This window comes from Prionailurus bengalensis, chromosome B4 (assembly GCF_016509475.1).
Source record: "Prionailurus bengalensis isolate Pbe53 chromosome B4, Fcat_Pben_1.1_paternal_pri, whole genome shotgun sequence".
Classification (NCBI taxonomy): Eukaryota; Metazoa; Chordata; class Mammalia; order Carnivora; family Felidae; genus Prionailurus; species Prionailurus bengalensis.
In genome coordinates this window covers 94,494,384-94,517,240 of record NC_057358.1, presented here as the reverse complement: position 1 = coordinate 94,517,240, position 22,857 = coordinate 94,494,384, and the positions used below count along the sequence as shown (strand labels likewise).

The 22,857-nt window shown below is 40.1% G+C and overlaps 1 protein-coding gene across 1 annotated transcript in view; it reads right to left on the bottom strand.

The window, feature by feature from the left end:
• Positions 1 to 22,857, bottom strand: part of MYRFL (myelin regulatory factor like) — a 128,527-nt gene that overhangs the window by 64,365 nt on the left and 41,305 nt on the right. Inside the window, exons 2-6 of the mRNA XM_043564284.1 lie at positions 13,703 to 14,126; positions 12,728 to 12,819; positions 6,912 to 7,062; positions 3,259 to 3,454; positions 901 to 977 (exon numbers count right to left, since the gene is read on the bottom strand). Of these exons, the coding sequence (XP_043420219.1) occupies positions 901 to 977; positions 3,259 to 3,454; positions 6,912 to 7,062; positions 12,728 to 12,819; positions 13,703 to 14,126 (940 nt within the window). The remainder of the gene's footprint in view (positions 1 to 900; positions 978 to 3,258; positions 3,455 to 6,911; positions 7,063 to 12,727; positions 12,820 to 13,702; positions 14,127 to 22,857) is intronic.

The window sequence follows — 22,857 nt, the reverse complement described above, 5'->3', positions numbered from 1 at the left end:
ACTGGGATATCTCAACTACGTCCCAGCCAAATAGTCGAAAAGCAAATCACACTCCAAGTCATTCCACGGGCTGAATGCTCACGTTGGACTGCCATATTGCTTGGGATAATCCCAGGGCTGTGCGCTTTCTATTTTGGAACCCATTAGGCAATCTATCAACATAGCTTTGAAAAATAAGAAAAAATGAATTGTAAGCACAGCGTAACTTAAAAGAAAGGTCTCATCATAACCTATGTCAAGGAACCCAGGTAGTTAGCAAAGGTGTCAGTAATAAATGGTTCTGAAAATAATGACTTCAAAATGAAGCTTTTTACAAGAGTTTGTTTGAAATTATTTCAATGTATTTTACCTATTTTATTTTTGTTGATACGCATGTGTTCATAATATTAACATCTTATTACCAATGTAGTTTCTGCAGTGGGATGCATTTTATTTTTTATTACTTTTTTTTATTCACAGATAGTTGATAAATAATGTTACATTTGTTTCAGGTGTACAACACAGTGATTTGACATCTCTCTACTTGGGCTATGCTCACCACATCTGTAGCTACCACACAATGCTATCACAATAACACTGACTATATTCCTTGTGCTGTATCTTTCATTCCTGGGACTTACTCATTCTATAACTGGAAGTCTGTATCTCCTACTTCCCTTCACCCATTTTGACCATGCCCCAAGCCCTCCCCTCTGGCAACCATCAGTTTGTTCTCTGTATTTATAGGTCTGTTTCTGCTTTCTGTTTGTTTGTTTGTTTGTTCATTTGTTTTGTTTTTTAGATTCCACATGTAAGAGAAATCGCATGGTCGGTGGAATTCATTTTTAATAAACAAAATATATTGGGCAATGGGTCTTTTTACCATAGCATTCACAAAGGAATTCAGAAAAGAAATCTTACTTAACAGGATTGAAAATCTTTTTGCTTCTATCTGCTTGGGATTGTTCAATAGCAATTATTTGACTGGTGGCTTCTACCTGTTTGGAACAACAAAAAGTAAATCAGTTACTGACTACATAAACTTATTAATAAAAATGTTCATTAGTAAACAACATTCAAGTGCTTTAAAACTTTTCCAAGGCATCATGATAGGCACTGGGTAGGAGGAACAAGTCACTGAAAAGACATAAGACAATGGTCCCAACCTTAAGCAGTATGCTATTGGTGAGAAAAGAAACAATTATCTGTAAAACTAAACAATGAAAACACAAGACAACAGAAAACTTCAGGTGAGAGGTGATTATAGTCTGAGCTAGTAAGTGATTAAAACACCAGGAGCAAAACACAGCAGCAAGGCAGCCCAAAGGATGCAAGCATTCATTCGTTCATTGATCCATTCATTCCACAGATACCTGCATTCGTTCATTCATTTATTCATTCATGTAGGAGCCCCTGCTATGCACCAGGCATTGCCCGAGGCATTGAAGATGAGCAGTGGACAAAATTAAGAGAAATCCCAGCGCTTGAAGAGCTTGCATTTGAATAAGAAGAAATAACAATAAACAATAAAAATAAATAAAAGACAGAGAATGGTATTTTTTCAGTACTTGTTACAAAACTCTTCTTGCTCTTAATGAAGAGTGGCATGGGGGTAGTGAGATCTGCCCCGTCATATATGGCTTGTGGGTATTAGCATAATAACAATTTTTCTGAAAAGCAATTGGGCAATGTACATCAAGAGTTTTAATAACATCTGTCCTTTGATGTATAAATTCTTCTGGAATGTATCCTCATGCAAAGACAGGTACACGTGGATGTTTACTGAAGTTTAACTAACAATAAAAAATTGAAAACAAGCAAAACTTATAATAATGCAGGAATATGATACATTTATACAATAGAAACTGTATCATCTTTGTAAATAATACCTTATGGAATCTTTACTATCACGTGTTATTTTCATAATATGCTATTAACAATATGAAATGAATTTGAAAAACTTTTTATTAGTGAGAGAGAGAGAGCCAAGGGGAGGGGCGGAGGAGGAGGAGGAGGAGGAGGAGGAGGAGGAGGAGGATGAGGAGGGAGAATCTTAAGCAGGCTGTCTGCCCAGTTAGAATCCCAACGCAGGGCTCAATCCCACGACTCTCGGATCATGATCTGAGTCAAAATAGAGAGTCAGACACTCAACTGACTGAGCCATCCAGGCACCCTGAAATTAATTTTAATAAGAGAAAAATTAGACTAACAAATGGTGGGTCCCAAACATGAATGAATTTTCTTTCTTTATAGTTTTCTTTTGCATTCCAAAATTTTCACAATGGATTCACATTACTTCCATGATCAGAAAAATACGTTTTGTTGCTGTTTGTTTGTTTGTTATCTGTATTTACTCTGGGTTTGGTTTGGAGCAAGCAACTCAGTTTGGAGCAAGAGCAGCTGATGTGTTCAGCAGTCAAGCCTCATTTTGGGAGACTCAGTGCTAAGCTCAGGTTAATAATCAGAACAAAATATGCAGATAATGGATGTTTTTCCCCCTGAGAAGCTGGATCTGAGGTCACAAGTTAAGAAAGAGTTGTTGACCACTCAGAAATCATCCTACCTGCACTCTAAAGTCAACTCTCTCATCCACTTATCTTGAATGAATTGTGTAACTTTACTCAGTTTCTCCTCTGTTAAACTGGAAAAAAGGGGACATTGACCAAATTAACAGTTCCTTGGTTTTTTAAGTCAGGGACCTATTTGAGAATTTGGTGAAAACTGTGAATCTATTGCATTTGAAAATGCACTAGCATCAAGAAGAATAAAATAATTACATTTAGTCAAAGGAGTGCAAGATTTATATACTGAAAACTATCAAAATGTGGTTTGAAGTGATGCTGTCCCAGGTTCTGAGCCAGTTTCAGACTTCACAGAAATTAGCAGCTTCTGCCTCCTATGTCTTGGAACGTTTACTCTTAGAACCCATCCGCCATGCTGTGAGGAAGCACAACCTATCCCACAGAGTGGTCTGTGTGAAGAAAAGCCAACGCCTCCCAGCCACAGTCTCACTTAAGCTCCTGGCCAATGGCCAGTCCAAACTTGACAGACATATAAATGAGCCATCTTGACACTGGATCCAGGCCTAGCTGAGGACTCATGAACAGGCATGAACTGCTAGAGCCAACCCCTAACTGGCCTGCACATTCGTGACCCAAATAGATGGCTGTTATTATTTTAGGTTGCTAAGTTTGGGGGACAGTTTGTTAGGCAGCAACAGATAACAGGAACACTTAATAAAAGTTAACTTAATTAAACCAAGCTAAATAAAAAACTTACCTTAACCCCAAAAGCTTTCAAGTAAAACATTTCTATTGGCTTTAGGCCCATTTGGGTTTGGACAAATTTTGGACTTCCCCAAACTTGGATATGGATGGTTATCTGAAAATGGTTTTTCTTTTGGCAAACAAAAGCTTCATCTGCTGGTGAAAAATTAAATCCTTTGTCTGTGATAACTCGATAACCTACATCGGGTCTATGGAAAGAGGAATCAAGAAACCAGTTTAACAAACATTATCCACACATTTTCTCTCACTAACAATATCAATTGTATAAACATTTCAAGAAAATATATTGTAGAAAGTGATTTTTGCTATATTGAATCAATTTGGTGAATTTTTGCTGAGGAAGTGAAAATGCTATTTCAAAACACAGATGGCTTTCTCACAGCATTTTATCTTCTCACAAGGAAGAAGCACAATTCTTGCCAAATGGAAGCACTGTCGCCTTGGCCTGCCTTTTCCCTTTGTGCTTTCCAGAATTCTAATTTGACCCCACCACACAATAGAAAGACGTAGTCCAGAAGTTGAGAAATCACCACATTACTCAGACTTGTGAAATATCTGGGATAAAATTCATCTTTTTCCACCTTAAAAAAAAAAAAGCCTCTAAATGTCATCAGCAACACCACACTCAAATACTCCCTCAGATGAGTGAATCCCTCAGATTCAGCCTGTTGGTGGTCATAAGAAAAAGGCAGACTGGGGGCACCTGGGTGGCGCAGTCGGTTAAGCGTCCGACTTCAGCCAGGTCACGATCTCGCGGTCCGTGAGTTCGAGCCCCGCGTCAGGCTCTGGGCTGATGGCTCAGAGCCTGGAGCCTGTTTCCGATTCTGTGTCTCCCTCTCTCTCTGCCCCTCCCCCGTTCATGCTCTGTGTCTCTCTGTCCCAAAAATAAATAAACGTTGAAAAAAAAATTAAAAAAAAAAGAAAAAGGCAGACTGGTCAGAATTACTAGGAATAGCTTTAAACCACAATAACCAGAGTTAGTCAGAACACTGATCGAAAACCTGTTTTCACCAGAGTTTAGTCATTTCCTTCTTAGCCTCCTGCTCTGGTAATAGCACTGAAAACCTACTATGCTGGTTACTTTCGCCGGGAACAGAAATGGTGCGGTGGCTAATCAGACTCTTGTTTTATTTGCCCCATAAAATTATGTTCAATATCAATGCTATGTGTATGACATGTTTAATTAACTACTTCCAATGTTAAGGAAAATAAAACATCCTTAATGAATAGAGAAGAGAATATAAAAGGTGAAAACTTTTTGGCGAGTTTTTCCCATACATATTGTAGATACGGAACATGATTTCTAATTCATCAAGATTCCTAAATGTGGGGTTTCCCTCAGGTAAGAAGCTCCTTCCCAGGACCACAAGCAGAGGCGAGCAGGACTTAGAGCTCTGCCGGCTCTCTGCGGCTGTGTATGTGGTTCTCTGCTTCCCGGGATCTCAGTTTGGATGGCTGCCAGTATAATGAACAACACTGAATTTCTAAATTTTCCTTTAACTCCAGAGACAGAAAATATGGATGAGTCTCTTGGGAAAAGAGTGTTCCTGTTCTTTGCAAGTTAAGCTCCTTCCCAATGGGTCAAGTCACTGGGCCATTGATCACCTCCAAGTAGCTGACATGTCAAAGTCTCCACAGTCATGCGGCTGTCAGCAGCAAATTCGGGAACAGTCACTGAATGAAGGATTTGATAAAGACCACATGTCTTATGCCATCTGGGAACTTCATATTGACTCAGGTTTCTAGAACTAATCTTCTAATTTGCTCATCTAAAGGCTAGATGAATTGAATCGTATAGATTTTACTGCAGAGGGTAATAAGAACGGTCTTGGTTGAGAAAATAGGAAATATCTTTTTGTGATCTTCCATGTTTCACTATCAAAAACTCTGAAGAAGGTAAGGTTTGTAGCTCAGATATGAGCATTAGCCTGAAATTTAAAGATTGCTAGAAGCAGAAACTGAACCAACCAACAATTACAATGTTGAAGATTCCTGTGAATCTTAAACACCAATCTCTGGCTATAGAAATTTATTTACCTAAAAATAGTGATTCTGATTTTGGTATCAAAAGATATACATAAAGTCAACTAAACTGGCTTTTAAAAAGCTCTGTTGACACAAGTCTTAAATATCACTCAGAAAAAAGTTTTTGATAAATTTTCAATCCCCTAACTTTAGTGCTTTCAGGAAAACTTAAGGAAACAATATTTTTGTATCAAATTAGACATAATAATCTGAGACAAGTGATATTCTGTCTCAATGATATGAGTAGTGGAATTAAGATGACCTGAATTCTAATGTAGATTAATATTGTCCTTTTCTTGCACTTAAGAAAAGTGAATTATGTCTAAGCATTCAAAATACATCTGCCTCTACACCTTTGAGCTGATACCATCCATGTTCTCCTTTTTTTCCAGATCAGTGGAGTTTAGATTGGCTATTCAAATAAACTTAAAAAAAAAAAAATCTACTCAAGTGAGAAGAAAGAGAAGTTACCTCAAGAAGTTGAGGTTTCATACCTTGGTACTCATATTTAGGAAAGCCTATGAAATACTCCCCAAAGGATAACTAAATGCGGACTAAGACTCAAAACCAAGACCTATGGACCCTTCCTTTCTTTTTCTAATTGCACTCAGTGGCAAAAACAAAAATTGTGACAGTTCAATGATACAATTAGCAATTTGCTTCTTTCTGCCTCCCATTCAACATACCAACTCCCAAAGTCTGTTTAAGTCCTTAGAATTTGCTTGAAGGAAAAGATTTCTTCCTTCTAGTTCATCCAACATGAAAGTCCTAGTGATACGTTTTGCTCTTAAATAAGCTATATTTGAATTTGGAAAATACCACGAAGGCCCTCATTTGTAGACCAACATTTCTTATTTCATGTTATATGTATTATTTGAAAATCCTATTCTTTATCCATTAACATTGTTTTAGGTTTTTCAAGAAGGCGTTTTTAATCTTAAAAACTCTAGAAGACTTAAATGGGTAACATATCCTCAGGAATAAAGAGAAGGCTCAGAGGATGTTTAAGAGTAATAATATGTACGTTCACATTTATTTCTTGAAACTATAATGTCACAAGATTAGGATGAAAATTTTTCCGGTTTAAAGGTATTTTCTATGTTTTACTTTCAGTCTCTTACTACAAAGCCACCACCAACTGTGACTGCTTCAGTAGATGTTGCCAATGAACTTGACAATACTGATTCACAGCATAAATATTGGGGAAGTAGGGGTGTCACCAGCTAGCAATTTAATGTGGCCCCCTAAAACAGTATTTTATGGAATTTTAAATTAACTGCAGGGTTAAATGTTACTGATTTGGGAAATCTCCATTTTCCAGCATTTAGGTGAACTGGGTATTGATCTCAGAAAGATTCGCTCTCCCTCCATCATTTAGGGGGCAAATTATAATGAATTAGAATTTTAACTTTGGAGTCCTAACAGCCAGAAATCCACATCTCAACTATTCCCTAGTTGGAACGCAAAACATAAGGAGTAAAAGCACGCTTTCTCATTGGCCCATGCTATTCAATCAGGAGTGGCATCAAAGCCCAAATACTTGGATTTAGTCCCGAAGAGTAGCACTGCCTTCCTTCCCTCACTCTCCAGCACAGCACCAGGCATCCCTGGGCCACTTACAGTTTCTCGTAATGACCATTCAACAAACTGTGCCAAGGAACACTTTGATACGGCTGCCACTTCAGAGTAGGAGAACACTGGTCCACAGGCATCATGTTCTGTCCCTCACCGTCGTAGTCTTGCACTTCACTGCTGTGACTCCTATTTGTCACTGCAAAGAAATCGGCATGTTAGATCCTTCCTCCAAGGCTGTTTTTCCTAGATTCACAGACAGCTTCAGGGAGCCAATGAACTGGCCATGGATGAGGTAGAGTGAGCACGTGGGAAGTAACAAGTGTTGGGAGGCAGGAGACGTATGGCTAGCCTTGTTTCCTCATCTGCAAAAAGAGCAATTTGGGGTCAGTGATCCCTAAGATGCAATGGTACTTGCTGGATATTTTGCCCTCAGTATCTGTCTACCCTACTTCCTGCATAGCCACATTCCAGCCAACGTGGTTCCAGGGGAGCCTACTCCCAGTCAGAGGAGGGTATGGGGACCCAGACCAGATCAGTTAAAACACAACATTCACTACTTGCATCAATAATTCCATCAGGTAGACTCGTGGCCCAATCCTATCCAAGCACAGTGCACTTCTGCACTTCAGCGGACAGGGGTTCAAAGATGCCGACTCTTTTCCATGAGCTTTAAACCTCTGAGATATAACCCCAAGAGCTGCCGGCACCATTTTGGGAATGTTTAGGAATGAAGCCCCACAGCAGCAGAACACAGAGTTGAGAATGAAGGGCGCCCAGTTTTGATGGCGTGATTTGAGTTCTGGGATCCAATTCTCAACTCTTGAGTTATAGGAGCCAATAAATCCTCCAGTTTTGTTTTTTGGTTTGTTTTTTCCTTAAGGCAGTTTGAGGTGTGGGGGTTTTGTCCTTTGTTTCTTTGTTTTTGTTAATTGCAACCCATACATTCTACTCTGTTACGGGTCCCTTGTGGCACTAGCTTTCTGAGCTTAGAGGAGCTATTTATTCACTTAGTGTCTTACTTCCCTCAACTGCACAATAGAAATTAAAACAGATGTCTTGCCCATCTTGCAACATCAAGCAGAGAGAATATCATAGTACAAGTGCACTCAGAAGCTAATGCCAAGATAAAGTAACAAAATACCGTATGTAGTATTGACAATATGAAATTGCCACTTTTGTATGTTAAAATAACAGCAATTTCACATACCCGAGCTACTATTTTTGCATAATCCTTGTAAATTGTTTGTCTTAATTTGAGTATGCTTCCAGACCGTGTGGTTCAACCTCGGATACTTTTTATGTAAATTCTATTGGTACGTTTTCTGTTTTTCTTTTAACTCCCCTACTGTCAGTCATGCCTGACATCAGGAGTGAAAGGGAAATAGTGGGCGTTCATAAGATCAGGTGCAGGCTGTAAGCAACAACAGAGAAACCCAACATGGGCTCCTGGGGAGCGTGCACTTAGCCCAGAGCTTAGAAATGCAGGGTTTTCTTTCACTCACCTACCTAACTTTCTTTCTTTATACTTGCACGGCAGACTTGCTTACATAAATAAACAACACACTGCTTCAGGTTGTCTTTGATCTCAAATGTCATACAAAACGTGTTTTCTTGGGGTGTCCCTATCAACATGTCACCTAAGCAAAACATTCTTTTTTTTTTCCAGTTTTTGTGACCAACCATTTTGAAAAGATTTCTCAGAATCATGAAAACCTTCCCCCCCACCCCAACCCCTGCCACCTTGGCTAAGACTACAGGGGGTCAGCAATGCAAGGACCTCCTCATGCCATCACTCCTCCAAAAGTTACCAGACGTAAAAACTTTTTAAAACAAACGGACAAACAAAAACCTTCCACGGTTCTCCTGCTTATACCAAATTCAGAGAAGAGGAGAAACCAGTTCTTCCTTCTTTCCTTCCTCTCTCCTACAAGGGACAGAGGGTAAAGGAAGTTCAGGAGCTTGGAGTCTGAAATCAGATGGGCCTGGGCTTGAGGCACAACTGTACATTTCATAGCTGTACAATCTAGGAAAATGGGTTCAGCTCTCTGGGCTTCAGTTTCTTCATCTACAAAATGGAGGCAACAGTATGAAACCTCCCGGGCTCACTGTGTTATGAGATTCACTCATAACGCAATGAGTTATGACTGTAGGTGCTGAGCACAGGGCCTGTCGCTAGCAAGGATGTAAACTATGGCGCTTTTGGTGAATGTTAGTGGCACTGTCGTCACCACCTGCACTTGTTTGGGCTCAGATGACTCAGTTATTCCCAAGAAGCCTTGAGGAATACTTCATTCTTGGCCTCTGTGGTAATTCTATCCAACGTGAAATAACTAACACCGAGTGCCTGAGTGAATATCAGCTAATGTGGGCCCTTTCCCACTCAGGCATGGTGGCCAGGTCAAGGATAACAGCAGTTCCTGCCTTTTCCCATTATAACAGCAAAGCTAAGGGGCAGTCACTCTAACAACACCAACACAGTCATGGCTTCCCTGGGAGCTGGCCATCCGCTGGTGACATCCAGGGACCCCAGGCCCACACTGAAATGCCAGGCACAAGCCTGAGCCCAATACTGGGACTTACTATTATTCACACTAATAATAATGTCTACTACTCCTGTGTCCTGTCTGTACCAAGACACTTGACATAGTTTCTCACCCAGTCTTCAAAGTAAGAATGCCTTTTCTTCAATAACCTTTCTTCATTGAAGTCTAATATACATAAAGAAGAATACACAGACCATTAGTACACAATTTGATACTTTCTAATAAAGTGAATTATACCGGGTAACTATCAGTAGGCCCGGAAATAGGACACATCCAGGACTCTAGAAGACACCTTCATGCCCCCTTGCAGTTACTACTTTCCCCTACCCAAGACAAATCACTAGTCCGATACCTCATACCATAGAGGAGTTCATAGAAATGGAATAATATGGTATGTATTCCTGCGTGTTGGCTTCTTTTGCCCAATATCATGTTTATGAGATTCACTCATACACATATTGTTGCAAATGGCAGGCGTTTTGTTTATTCCCATGCCTGTAGAGTAAGTACTCCCCTGTATGACTATACCACAATTTATACTGCCCTTGACAGCCATTTGGGTTATTTTCAGTTTGTGGTTATTATAAGTAATGCCGCTGTGGGTATTTTTTTGTGAATGTCTTTTCGTGGGCATATGTACACATTCCTGTTAGACACAGTCCTGGCAGTGGAATTACTGGGTCACAGGATATGCTTTAGTAGGTGCGGCCAAACTGAAGTAAGGATTCCTAATCTCATTTAACAAATGCAGAAAATGGGGTTCAAAGACCTGAAATAACTTGCCCAGAGTCACAGCTGGTAAGTGGAAGAGACAGGATTCAAACCACCCTCTTCTTTTCATGCTACAGCGAGGATTTCTTGAGAAAATGTAGCAGAAAAGAAATAGAAGTGTGAAGGCAGCAAACTGCCCAAGTCCCAACCCTTTTGGAAAAACTCATATTTGCATTTTAATGCCTTTCAAAATATTCTTTTCTACATTACTTAAAAAAAAAAATCTTAGAAATGGGTGAAGTAGAAATTATGATTCTCATCTGGCAATCAAGAAAAGTCAGGCTCAGAAAGTCCCCAGCTGCTGAGGAGACGAGACAGATACTTTTTCTGACTCTACAGTGTGAATTCAGCCAGTGCACCTCTCACTGGGAGCCAAAGGCCATATCTGGGGCTCAAAAGTCCTTTTGTATTTGAGGTCCAAACTACGTGAGTCAATGAATCCTCTCATAGTTGGGGTTCAGATCAGATGGAAGCAGAACCCCCTCATATTTGGGATCTAGGCCATGTGAGGCTGGAACCAGCTAGCAAGAGCCTATCCCCCAGCTGCTTTCACTCTAAGCAACATTTCACATCTGCCCACAGCAAACCAGTGAGTCTATACCGTGAGCCCTATAAATGGGGATCTTGGAACCCCTTGGGCAAAATAAACCGCTCAGGAGACGGTCACTAGAAAAGCCTTACTGATTGATTTAGAACATCTCTTCCCATCAAAATTCCTGCCTAATAAGACTCGCATAAGCTCCTTCTTCCTCTGCCCTTGTACTATTTCCCCAGGAACTTTGTAAGCACCCTCGGCCTCTGCCACATCAACTATGAGTTCTCTACTAGAAAAATTCTGCTAAAAATATAAGCTGTAAGGAAAACATGGCATTTGGATTTTTGTCTTTTTTTTTTCCAGCCCTGGGCACCTGTTCATTTACATTCTGGCCCAGTTGTCTGGGGCCAATTATCTTTAGTCAGCTTTTCAGTGACCTTTGTTGGAATAGGACTTAAACACGGGATTCAAGATTTCCTATCTGTTGAGACATTTCAGTTACTCTTCTATGATTTTCTCTGGAGATGGTGAAAAATCAATGGCCTCTCCAGAGACAGGCAGCAGAAAATCATCACAGGATGGGGCTTAACTCTGAGACAGCCAGGATGATTTGAGCAGCAATCTGGTTTGATGAGGAAACGCTGGGGAGGTTTGGGTGGCTTGCCCAGTCCTCTCAGTGAGCTGGTGCATCTGTGGAAGTGAACAGATGGTTCCCTCGTCTGGCTAGAAATTCACTCAGCCTTTTATGTTTGAGGATCACAAAGGGGCTGCAGGCTAGATGCAAGGACTCTTGAAGAAATTACAGTAAGCTTTGCACAGGAAGGTGGATGGTGAACTCTATATTATCCAGAAAGGAGACTTTAGCCTTTTGTGTCTCAAGCGTTGAATAAGAAAAACCAAGCACCCTGCTGGCCAGGGTGGATCCATGTGAAAGAAAAGGCAGTGACAGGTCTGGTTCATGCAAGGGGCCAATACCCAGCACAGTTCTGCCACAGCACTCCCAGGGAATGGCCCCTTGTGGGCCTTGGCTGAAGGACCCTCCAGCCCATGCTGGAGCGGCGGCCAGCCATCCCTGAAAGCACCAGCACTCCATGGGTACAGAGGACCAGCACTTGTCATAAGGCTGTGAAAGACAAAGGCAGCAACTCAAGCAGGTGAGGAAGCCACCACATCACCTTTCAGGGCAGTATAAACCTCTGGAATTGGGGGACAATAGTGGGAGGGAGAGCTGGAAGACAGAAATCTTGACCTTCCCGTCAAGCTGTTGCATGTGGGAATAAAAGAGATGTACCCTGAATCCAGGGTTCTATTCGCATTGCCTACATCTGATTATTTACAGGGGCTAACAGAATTGGCATGGAGCATTTTCCTTTCACCCGATAAGTGCCATAGCATCTCTTCTGAAAGCTCAAGCCTTCAGACTCCAAATCCCCAATTTGTTCATAACTTGAAAAGGTCTCTAAGCTTGAAACACAATGTGTCACATATTGTAGAAGGCAAAAAATAAGGTAGTCTCACCACTTGGGCATCATATGAGTCTGCTGAAAGACTTCGCAAATGATCTTACAAATTTTCAAAGACCTACTTGGGAGCCGCTAACCTGAAGCAGATGCTAGAGGAGCTCAGCTCTCTACCTTCCTGCCCCACTGGAGGAATCTTCCCAAGTCTACTTCTCAGAGTACCCTCCCTGAGCAGGCAACACTGAAAGCCTGTTCGGACGGCAGAATCTCAGACCCCACCTCAAGCCTACTGAATCAGAACCTTGCCCCTAAAATTGAAAGGACCGGCATTTCATCTCCACCAAAGAGAGAGACAATGGCACCTCTTCCTAGGAGAGAAGGACCTACATGACCCCACCGAAGACTGCACGAAACTGTATGTCAAAAGGAAAGAAAGAAACTCCTATCCTTGCCCTTCTATGAGAGAGAAAATCATCCTGTAGGGCTACTGCAAGACTGGTCAAAATCCCTGTCTTAATGGCGAAAGCAGAGATGGGCCCCGGGTTGGCTCACTTGGTCTGGAGCAGTGGGCCCACACTTGATGGTCCCCGGAGTCCTCCAGCGCCTGTGTGCACTTCCTCTTCTTGGTTGGTGGCAACGAGGCTCTAAAATCAAGAACCCAAAATGCAGGTTAGGAGTTTGTGCTCTCCATGTTACGTTAAAGCAGATTCAATTTCCCAGGTGTCTTCTCTCAGACTTCTTAAGACTAATTCCAGTTAGCTAAGATTCCTTGAGCCCTACTGGTGTGCAACACTAGGTTGTGCATGAGTGGAAAGAGCAAGCTTCTGTTCCAGAAACCCGCGAGTCTGAAACTTAGTTTCCCAATATCCAATGGATGGGAGACTCACCTACCTGAAAAAATAAACTGCCAATGTTTCCAAAGGCAGAGAAGATATTGAGACAGAGAAGTTAAAATATAATATATGAACTTATATATAAATACAGTATAGACAAGATAGTGTTATAGTATACTTATAAATATAAGTATATAAAATATGTATCCATTTTACACCTGACATTTTTTTTCACATGGAATTTCACTACAATTTTTGATGACCTCTACTCTCCTTGCCATTCTGTAGATTCAGAAGAATACAAGAAAAAAAGGAGGAAGGAAAAGAGAGAAAATTAAAACGCATATTAGTTCATGCTTAATATTTATCTGAGGACTCTATGTGTGAAGTAATTCACAAATTACTTGCGTATTCTAGCTGAGACTGCAAATGTAAATAGTGCTTTCTTCATCACTCAGAATGTCTCTCTCTATTTCTGACATTTTCACTTTCCATCGAACGAGGACTTTGGGTTTAGCGGGTTGTTAGTTAAAAGACGGCCTGAAGCCGAGAGCGCTGGGGCCTTGCCGTGTCTGATATATGTCTCAACACCGCCATCTCCTGGAGAGAGAACGCCACTGTTCATTCTTTACCGGCACTGCGGGGGGTGCTGGCTGCTCTGAGGTCTTTCATAACTAAATATCTTGCCCTTTACCCAGGGCTGTGGCACAGAGGCTGCTGATGGTAAGAACGGCTTATCCCCGGACGGCAGGACACGCAATGGTCCGGGGGGGTCGTAAGATGACCGGAGCCTGGATAGCAGTTGTGGACGCCGCTGTGGGTGCGGGCAGAGTTGCTCATTTCACGCGAGCTCTGCGGCAGCTGCGCAGGCAGCGAGTCAGGTGCAGCCGCGGAGTGGAGAAAAGTAGCTGGAGTCCTCCCGGCTGCAGGTCTCACCGCTGGGCAGCATGCACCTGGGGGAACACACAGGTGAGAAGAGCTCTCTTTCTGACCACCCAGAGTCCAAGAAGAGGGACGCTGCAAGGCGTGCGCGAGGCAGATGGCACTCACCTTTGATCTGCGGAGGAGAACAGGAGTCTGACGCAGAATAAGGTGGAGTATCCGGAAGCTGCCCTTGCCTGAGGATTAGAGACACGCATTGCTTTTTGTTGTAACCTGTGCGGTCATTATACCCTGGCCACAAATGGGAGGCACCGCTGGGTACAACACACAGTGCACCATGGGGACCAAAGCCCACCAGGCCACGCCTGGTGTCATGTGTTACGTAAATGGGCTTTGAGTCAGACAGACCTGCGTTTGGGTCCCAGCTCTTCCACTTCCTAGCTGTGTATTCGTGAACAAGACCTTAGTCTCCGTTTCCTCACCTACCATGTGGAAATAATCATCATGCCTTCCTCATAACACTGTTGAGAATTAAATGAGATACTATGTGTAAAACCCATAACATAATTACCCCCAAATGTAGTGCGTGCTCAATACAGTTTAATTAACCGTATTGTTGGCTTCTTAACGTTCTTGAAGCTCTTATACCAGAGAGAAGGTTGAGCACACTGTTTAGGCTAAAGCGCTGTGAAATGTCACCACTAAAGCAATGGTTTTCCATCTGTGCTCTGGGAAATCCCAAAGAGATTGGAATGAGCTCAGTGATTTTACAAAAGAAAAAATTTAAATGCCTGGGGGAAAAAATCATAACTTTTTGTTTTATATATTGAGGTGCAAGTAAAATTTCATTTAAGAAAAAAATGAGTACCACCACTAAAAAAGTGTGAAATCTTCTGTTCCAAAAAACCTACAAGTCCCTTATGGCTCAGAAACTCCATGATTCTAAGTCATTCATAAGCACTACCACCCTCTACTTGATTCTCCTGCTGGAAGAGTAAGCTATCGTGTTTTTCTTGGTTGATTAAGATTTCAACCTCGTACAATGAAAAGTCTGTTTTTATTATTTATTAGAAAAGTTAGGTTTTCCGGGCACCTGAGTGGCTCAGTTGGTTAAGCGTCTGACTCTTAATTTCAGCTCAAGTCATGATCTCACGGTTTCTAAGATTGAGCCCCACATTGGGCTCTACACTGACAGCACGGAGCCTGCTTGGGATTCTCTCTCTGCCCCCGCCCCTGATTGCATGCTGCCTGTCTCTCTCTCTCTCAAAATAAATAAACATTAAAAAAAAGAAAAGTTAGGCTTTCTCCTCAAATTACTCTTTTATAATTTATTCACTCTTTATGAGTAACAAAACCTTCCTCCAAAAACACCACCTTCCTCCAAAGATGCCACCAAAAATGAAAGTAAGGGAATAAAGAGGCATAAACACAAAAGGACATGGAGTACATGTGCAGAGAGAGTGTACAACAAGACTATATTTTAATAACATTGTGGCACACTGAAGTAGGATGGATGGTAACTTGAATTAGTAGAATGGAAAAGGCAAAAACAAGACTGCCTGGGGATGGCAGAAGGGACATAGGAGCCAACAAGAAGTTATCCAATTTTAATACAACTTCAGAAAAGCCCAAGACATTGGAGTCACCAGGAACCTCTGAGTTCAGGCTGAAGGTGGAGCTGAAAACAAAAGAATTGATTGAAACCTTGATTAAAGAATGGCTGGATCCTAAGAGTAGCTTTCCCAACCTGTACAGCCAGACAACTACCTCTGTCACTGCAACGCAAGTTGGAAAGTTTTACTCTCTGAAGAAACAGATCCAGGGAGATTGCAAAACTACTGAGCTAAAAATGGAAGGATTCATTAAAAGTCTAAATACCAAACCCTGAGAGCCTTCTTCAACTTGACTTTGTAGGCATCCGAGCAGATTTCCTACCGTAGGAAATTGAAAGATTGTTCCCCAGAAAAGTTGAATGACCTCAAGGGAAAAAAGGATATTTTGAAGTTACCCCCCCCCAACATAGCCAATCCCCGCTTGATCACTCTATGATGAAACGCATCCTTTGAAAATAATGGTTTGCAAACAGAACGTCTTAAACGGGAACAAAAGATGAAGGACTAGACATTTCCAGAAACCGTTAACATTAAACACAAAGAACAAGCAAATAGATAAAGAAGGGATGCAAAAAAAAAAAAAATCCACAAAAAGCTCTTCTGCTTCTCATATGACTAGTAAGCTCCTACCAGACCTGACCTTTCCATAAATAAAAACTGTGAACTCTGAAAAATTTAAAACAACAACAACAACACAAAACAAAACAAAACAAAACAAAAAACAATCTGCCTGAAAACACTGGAAAGTGGTCAAAAGCAAGAAGATTCTGGAGGGACACTGAAACTTGGATGAAGGAAATAGCATAAGGTAAATCACTTATTTACAGCTTTTAGCCTCCGGCCCAGTTGACGGCAGAATCACAGAACAGCTAAAACTCTGATAGAAACACACAAACTTTCTGACCTAAAGAACCAGAGAACAGAGTTGGGGGCAAACAGCTGCTTAAAGTGAAAGGGAAATCATGGGGCGCCTGGGTGGCGCAGTCGGTTAAGCGTCCGACTTCAGCCAGGTCACGATCTCGCGGTCCGGGAGTTCGAGCCCCGCGTCGGGCTCTGGGCTGATGGCTCAGAGCCTGGAGCCTGTTTCCGATTCTGTGTCTCCCTCTCTCTCTGACCCTCCCCCGTTCATGCTCTGTCTCTCTCTCTGTCCCCAAAATAAATAAACGTTAAAAAAAAAAATTAAAAAAAAAAAGTGAAAGGGAAATCTTGGGGAAAGAGATTCAGAGAGGAGAAACCCTAGATTCTGTATAAAAACTCTGGCCAAATGTCTGGCTGACTCCTGAGCCATCAATGTATGGTGCTGACTATACACAGTCCAACCAAAAACAAAACAAAACAAGATAAAAAAAAAAATAACTGAACAAATATTTGACCTGCTGCACAGGAGACAGAGTTTATATTTGAGTTTAAAGAAAGTAACCGCTTGGAAAGCAAAAGTATATATACTTTTTAGAGGAATGTAAAAAGGAAAAAAAAAAAAAAAGCCAGACATTCACAATTTCCAGAATACAATTAAGAATTACTCAACAAACAAAGAACCAGGAAAATATGGCCTAGCCTTGAGGAAAAGAACAATTATAAGACACCAACCCAGAGATGATTCAGATATTGGATTAGCACACAAATCCAGATTTTAGCAGCAGCTATTATAAAAACAGCTGTTACAACTAAGCCTAATGGAGGAGAGGATAATGTGTTTGTAAAGAATAAAAAATACAAAATCTTAGCCAATAAATAGAAACTAAAAAAGAACTAAATGGAAATTCTAGAATTGAAATGAAAATAAAAATAGAAAATGAAAAAATCCCTAGGTGGTGTAACAGAATAACTTGAAGAAAATCAGCAGGGATGATCCAACCTAAAGAACAGAGAGGGAGAAATGAATTTAAAAAAAGGGAGAGAAAAAGATTCATGAACCATGGAGAGGACATAACAGAAAAATAATTAAAGATATAGTGACCAAAACCTTCCCAAATTTTGCAAAGGACATAAATTTATAGGTTCAAGAAGATCGACAAATCCTAAGCAAGATATAGGGAAAACCACACATAGGTCATCAGAGTCAAATCAGTGTAAAGCAAAAATAAAGAGAAACTTTCAAAAGTAACCAGAAAAAAACATATTACATGTAGAGTAACAGTGATTCAGATGACCTTTGACTTCTCATCAAAATCTCCAGAGGCAAGAAGACAGTACAACAGTTATCTTTAAAGTGCTGGAGAAAAATCAAAACTGACAATCTAGAATTTCAAATACGATGAAAATATGCTTCAAGAATAAAAGCAAAATAAAGACATTTTCAGATTAAAAAAAATTTTAAGTAAAACCATGAATAGGCATGCACAATAAGAAATGTTAAAGACATTATTTAAGGCTAAAGGAAAATGATATCAGATGGAAACTTGAAACTTTAGGAAGGAATGTAGAGAATAAAATATATATATATCTAAATAAAAAAATCATTTTTTCTCAGTTTCTTTAAAATACATAGGACTATTTAAAGCAAAAATTATGACATTATCTTGTAGCATTTATAATGTATGAAAGTGTAACACTTATGATAACTATACCATAGAGGAAGGGAGTCAGGGGTAAAATAGAATTATACAGTTGAAGGTTTCTACATTTTATGTAAAGTGGTACAATATTAATTCATTAACTCTAAGTAGATAGTGAAAAGTTAAATGATTCAAAGAAGTATATAGGTAAGGTCAGAAGATAAAATGGAATTCTAATACAGTAGGAAAGTAGTTACAAAGAAATAAGAAATGGATAAAAAGAAGACAAATAATAAAATTGCAAAATTAAATACATCATCAATAACTGCATTAAATGTTAATGGATTAATGACTCCAATAAAAGGTAGAGATTGTAAGAATGGGTTTTTAAAAAGCAAGACCCAACTTTATGTTGCCTGCAACAAACACTTTAAATATAAACACTCAGGTAAGTTGAAAATTAATGGAGAAAAAAGTGTATGAGAAGGCAGAAGTGACTTCATGGATAATAGGTAAAATAGACTTCATAATCAAGAGCACTACTAAAAATAAAGAGGCTCATTCCACAATAATAGTTCTTTCATTAAGAAGGCATAGCTGGGGCACCTGGGTGGCTCAGTCAGTTAAGTGGGACTGACTTTGGTTCAGGTCATGATCTCACAGTTCATGAGTTCGAGCCCCGCGTCGGGCTCTTTGCTGACAAGCTCAGAGCCTGGAGCATGTTTCGGACACAGGAGCCTGTGTCTCCCTGTCTCTCTGCCCCTCTCCCACTCATGCTTTGTCTCTGCCTCTCTCAAAAATAAATAAACCTTAACATTTTTTTTTAAAAAGAAGCCATAGCAATCATGATTGTTTCTTTAATAGCTTCAAAATACATGACGCAGAATTTGCAGAAATAAAAGGAGAAATAAATAATTGTACAATCATAGAGATTTAACATCCCTCTCTTATCAATTGATAGAAATAGGTAGTACAAATTGGTAGAACAAAAAAGTCAGTAATGACAAAGATCATCTGAGAAATTTCTTTAGGGAGAAAAGGAATTGATGTGTTTTAATACTGAGAGGAATTTGGCAATTCTCTTCAGAGAATTTGTGGGAAGAATTAATGATAGTTATATTCAAAGTCAAGAAAATCATGAAAACAAGACTAGGTTTGAGAAAAACAATAAGTTCAAGAAAGAAAATATAATTGTAATAAATAATATGTGAACACATAGTGATAATAATGTAAGCCCTGGGTACTGACCTAACCAAAAATTTTATACAACTTTATGATATTGGGAGGCTGGTGCTAGAAGTGGATGTCAGATGTGGTATAAGAAAGTTAAATCCTCTCTGAAGATGATATTAAATTCTAAAATACATAAAGCAAGAATAGCAATATAAAACACCATTCCGATATAAAGTGGTAGAAATCTCTAAAAGAGTTGGAAAGTATCTGCCTCTAGGAGAGCCAGACTCAGAAACATGGTGAAAACTAGGGCAGAGGATTGCTGATTTTCATTATAAGCCATATACCCACAGTTCTATTTGACTTCTTAAATTCTGCACATGTATCACTTCTATAGATTTATAAATTAAATTTTTTGATTGGCTCTCTGATTTCACAATTCCACATTCAAGATTCTAGGCAGTTGTTACCTTTACATTAGTGGCACCACCGAATTCAATAACGTTAATAAAAATTAAAAATCGGAAGTAAATTATCAATTCACTCGAGAAATATGGCATGGAATATTTTATGTAGGAATACAGGCATGGAGAATCAAAGGTCCCTGTGTTGAGTGGCAGCAACATATGGGGATGTTTTCAAGATGAAAACACTGAAATTTTTTAATGCTTTCCTTACAGTTTACTCTCCCTTCCAAAACTCACCACAGCTACTCCTTTATTTCATTGCATTCCATGCTTGATGCATTTTATAGTATTGAGAAAAAGTTTACAGTCCTTTTAAGAGAATCTGAAGGAGGGGCGCCTGGGTGGCGCAGTCGGTTAAGCGTCCGACTTCAGCCAGGTCACCATCTCGCGGTCCGGGAGTTGGAGCCCCGCGTCAGGCTCTGGGCTGATGGCTCAGAGCCTGGAACCTGTTTCCGATTCTGTGTCTCCCTCTCTCTCTGTCCCTCTCCCGTTCATGCTTTGTCTCTCTCTGTCCCAAAAATAAAATAAACGTTGAAAAAAAAAATTAAAAAAAAAAAAAAGAGAATCTGAAGGAAGAATTAATGACAGCTACCTCTGAAACTGAGCAAATTGTTAAAACAAAGGCAATAGTTAACTTTAAGAAAAATACTTTTGTTTGGGACTGTTAATGAGCTGTTAATCTCCTCTTTACACCCAGTCATGCATATTAGACTGTTCTGGCCTTTGTGTTCTGAATTTGCCTATTATGCTAAAGTGATTTCCATGAAGTGGACTTGGAAAGGAACAGAATCATGGATCACTCCTTCAGTGGCCATCTTTGTCTCCACCTTCTGTAGGAGATAGTTGTAATAATTAAGAGATTCTTAGCTACTAATAGAAAATGAATAATTTGCCTTCTAAATCTCCTCTTCTCAGATATATAATTTGTTTCTGTGTTTGGGAGGATATATGGATAAATATGGTCTCCTGGGGGTTGAATGCTATGCAAACTGAAGGAGGGAGTGCAAAATAGATTCTTCTTTACAGCTGGTGAGATTATATGTATATCCATGACAACTGCATACTGTGCCCAAAGCAGCCAATATTTCTCTCAGATTGTAACCAGGCTTGACCAAGTTTTTATTGAGTGGCTACTATGTGCTCATGACTATACCAGGCACTGCGTGGGAAATACAGTATTGAGACATGGGCTTCATGTGAATGCCCAGCTGGGATTACTCACAATCCAATCCCCAGTTTTCTTTGATGACTCCCCTAGTGCCTTCACACACCAACTGCGCCTTCTCTTAAACTCTATTGCACAGTGATCTCAACTCAGCACAGTACTTGGTACAGAGTTGGTACTTAATAAATATGAATGACTGCTTTTTTATACAACATATGACCATAAATATGTTATATATATATATAACATGTAATATATATATATATATATATATATATATATATAAAACCTAGGATATATATATATATATATATATATAAAACCTAGGATATATATATATATATATAAAACCTAGGTTATATATATATACAACCTTTTTTATACAACATATGACCATAAATATGTTATATATATATAACCTAGGTTTTATATATATATATATATATATATATATATATATATATATTCATATATTTAAAGATGGCTTTCCTGACCACCCAATCAAAAATAATGGCCTCCCTACCCCCTTTTCCTATTCCTTCACCTTCTTTTTTTTTTTTTTTTTTTTTAAATTTTTTTTTCAACGTTTTTTATTTATTTTTGGGACAGAGAGAGACAGAGCATGAATGGGGGAGGGGCAGAGAGAGAGGGAGACACAGAATCGGAAACAGGCTCCAGGCTCTGAGCCATCAGCCCAGAGCCCGACGTGGGGCTCGAACTCACAGACCGCGAGATCGTGACCTGGCTGAAGTCGGACGCTTAACCGACTGCGCCACCCAGGCGCCCCCCTATTCCTTCACCTTCTAATGCTTATTTTTCTTCATCTTACTGAATGACTTTACACTAAATTCTGCCATTATTCTGACATATGCCATTGTCTTTCTTTTCCCACTACAGCAGAATGACAGCAGTGGAGCATCAAGAGTGAAGGCAGGGGAACAGCTCACCCCAGGAACAGGCAATAAGGAAATGCATTGTCTGTTGGGAACTTAAAACAATACTTAAACCTACAAAAAGCCAGTGTGCTTTTTATTATCACCATGCACCACCAACTCAGAGAAAAATTCCTAGGTGTCCTGCCAGGGAAGACTGCTTCCCAACACACTGCCCTTGGTAAACCATTAGCAGCGATTTCATCTGTTTGGTTCACTGTTGTACCCCATCAACCAACTAGAGAAATAACTGCTATTGAAAATGCTTTCTCCAATGTTTTAAGTATGTGATTTACCCTCCCACATGGATATCTGCATTAAGAATATGTCTTAATACTGTGTGTATATATGTGTGAGTGAGTGTGTGTGTGTGTGTGTGTGTGTGTGTGTGTGTTCTGCATAGTGCCCCAGTAGTGAACGTGTCATAGGCACACAATAAATACTTGATCGAGCTTAGTTAGAGCTTGTACCCACTACCTGGAAGTTGGGATGAGCAAGAGTCTTGGCAGAAATGTTGTCAGTAAATAAGGTAGCCCAAGAAAATAATTTCTTGACAAGGCAAAGGAAGTATGATGTCACCCCACCCCTCCAGCCCTTTATTGGCAAACTGCAAGGACCCTGAGCCTCTTACCACCACTCCTCTGCTGCTTTAGAAATAAACTTTTATGGAGAACTTGTTCTGGTCCAAGCACTGAGCTCCCCCTTTGCATGTGTTATCTTATCGAAGCTCTGGACCATCACAGGAAAAGCTATGCCCCTATTCCACAGGCAAAGAAACTAAGACTTGATGCAGTTAAATAACTTGCCCAAGGTTATTCATCTGGCAAGTAGTCGAGCTGGAGTCAAATGGTCTCCCACCAGAGTTAATGCTCTAACGAACACAGTGATTTAAATACAGACTATCCTGGGGTGCCTGGGTGGGTCAGTCGGTTAAGCATCTGACTTCAGCTCAGGTCATGATCTTGTGGTTCATGAGATTGAGCCCCTGCATCAGGCTCTGTGCTGACAGCTCAGAACCTGGAGCCTGCTTCGGATTCTGTCTCTCTCTCTCTGCCCCTGCCCTGCTTGCACTCTGTCTCTCTCTCTCTCAAAAATAAATGAACATTTAAAAAAATTAAA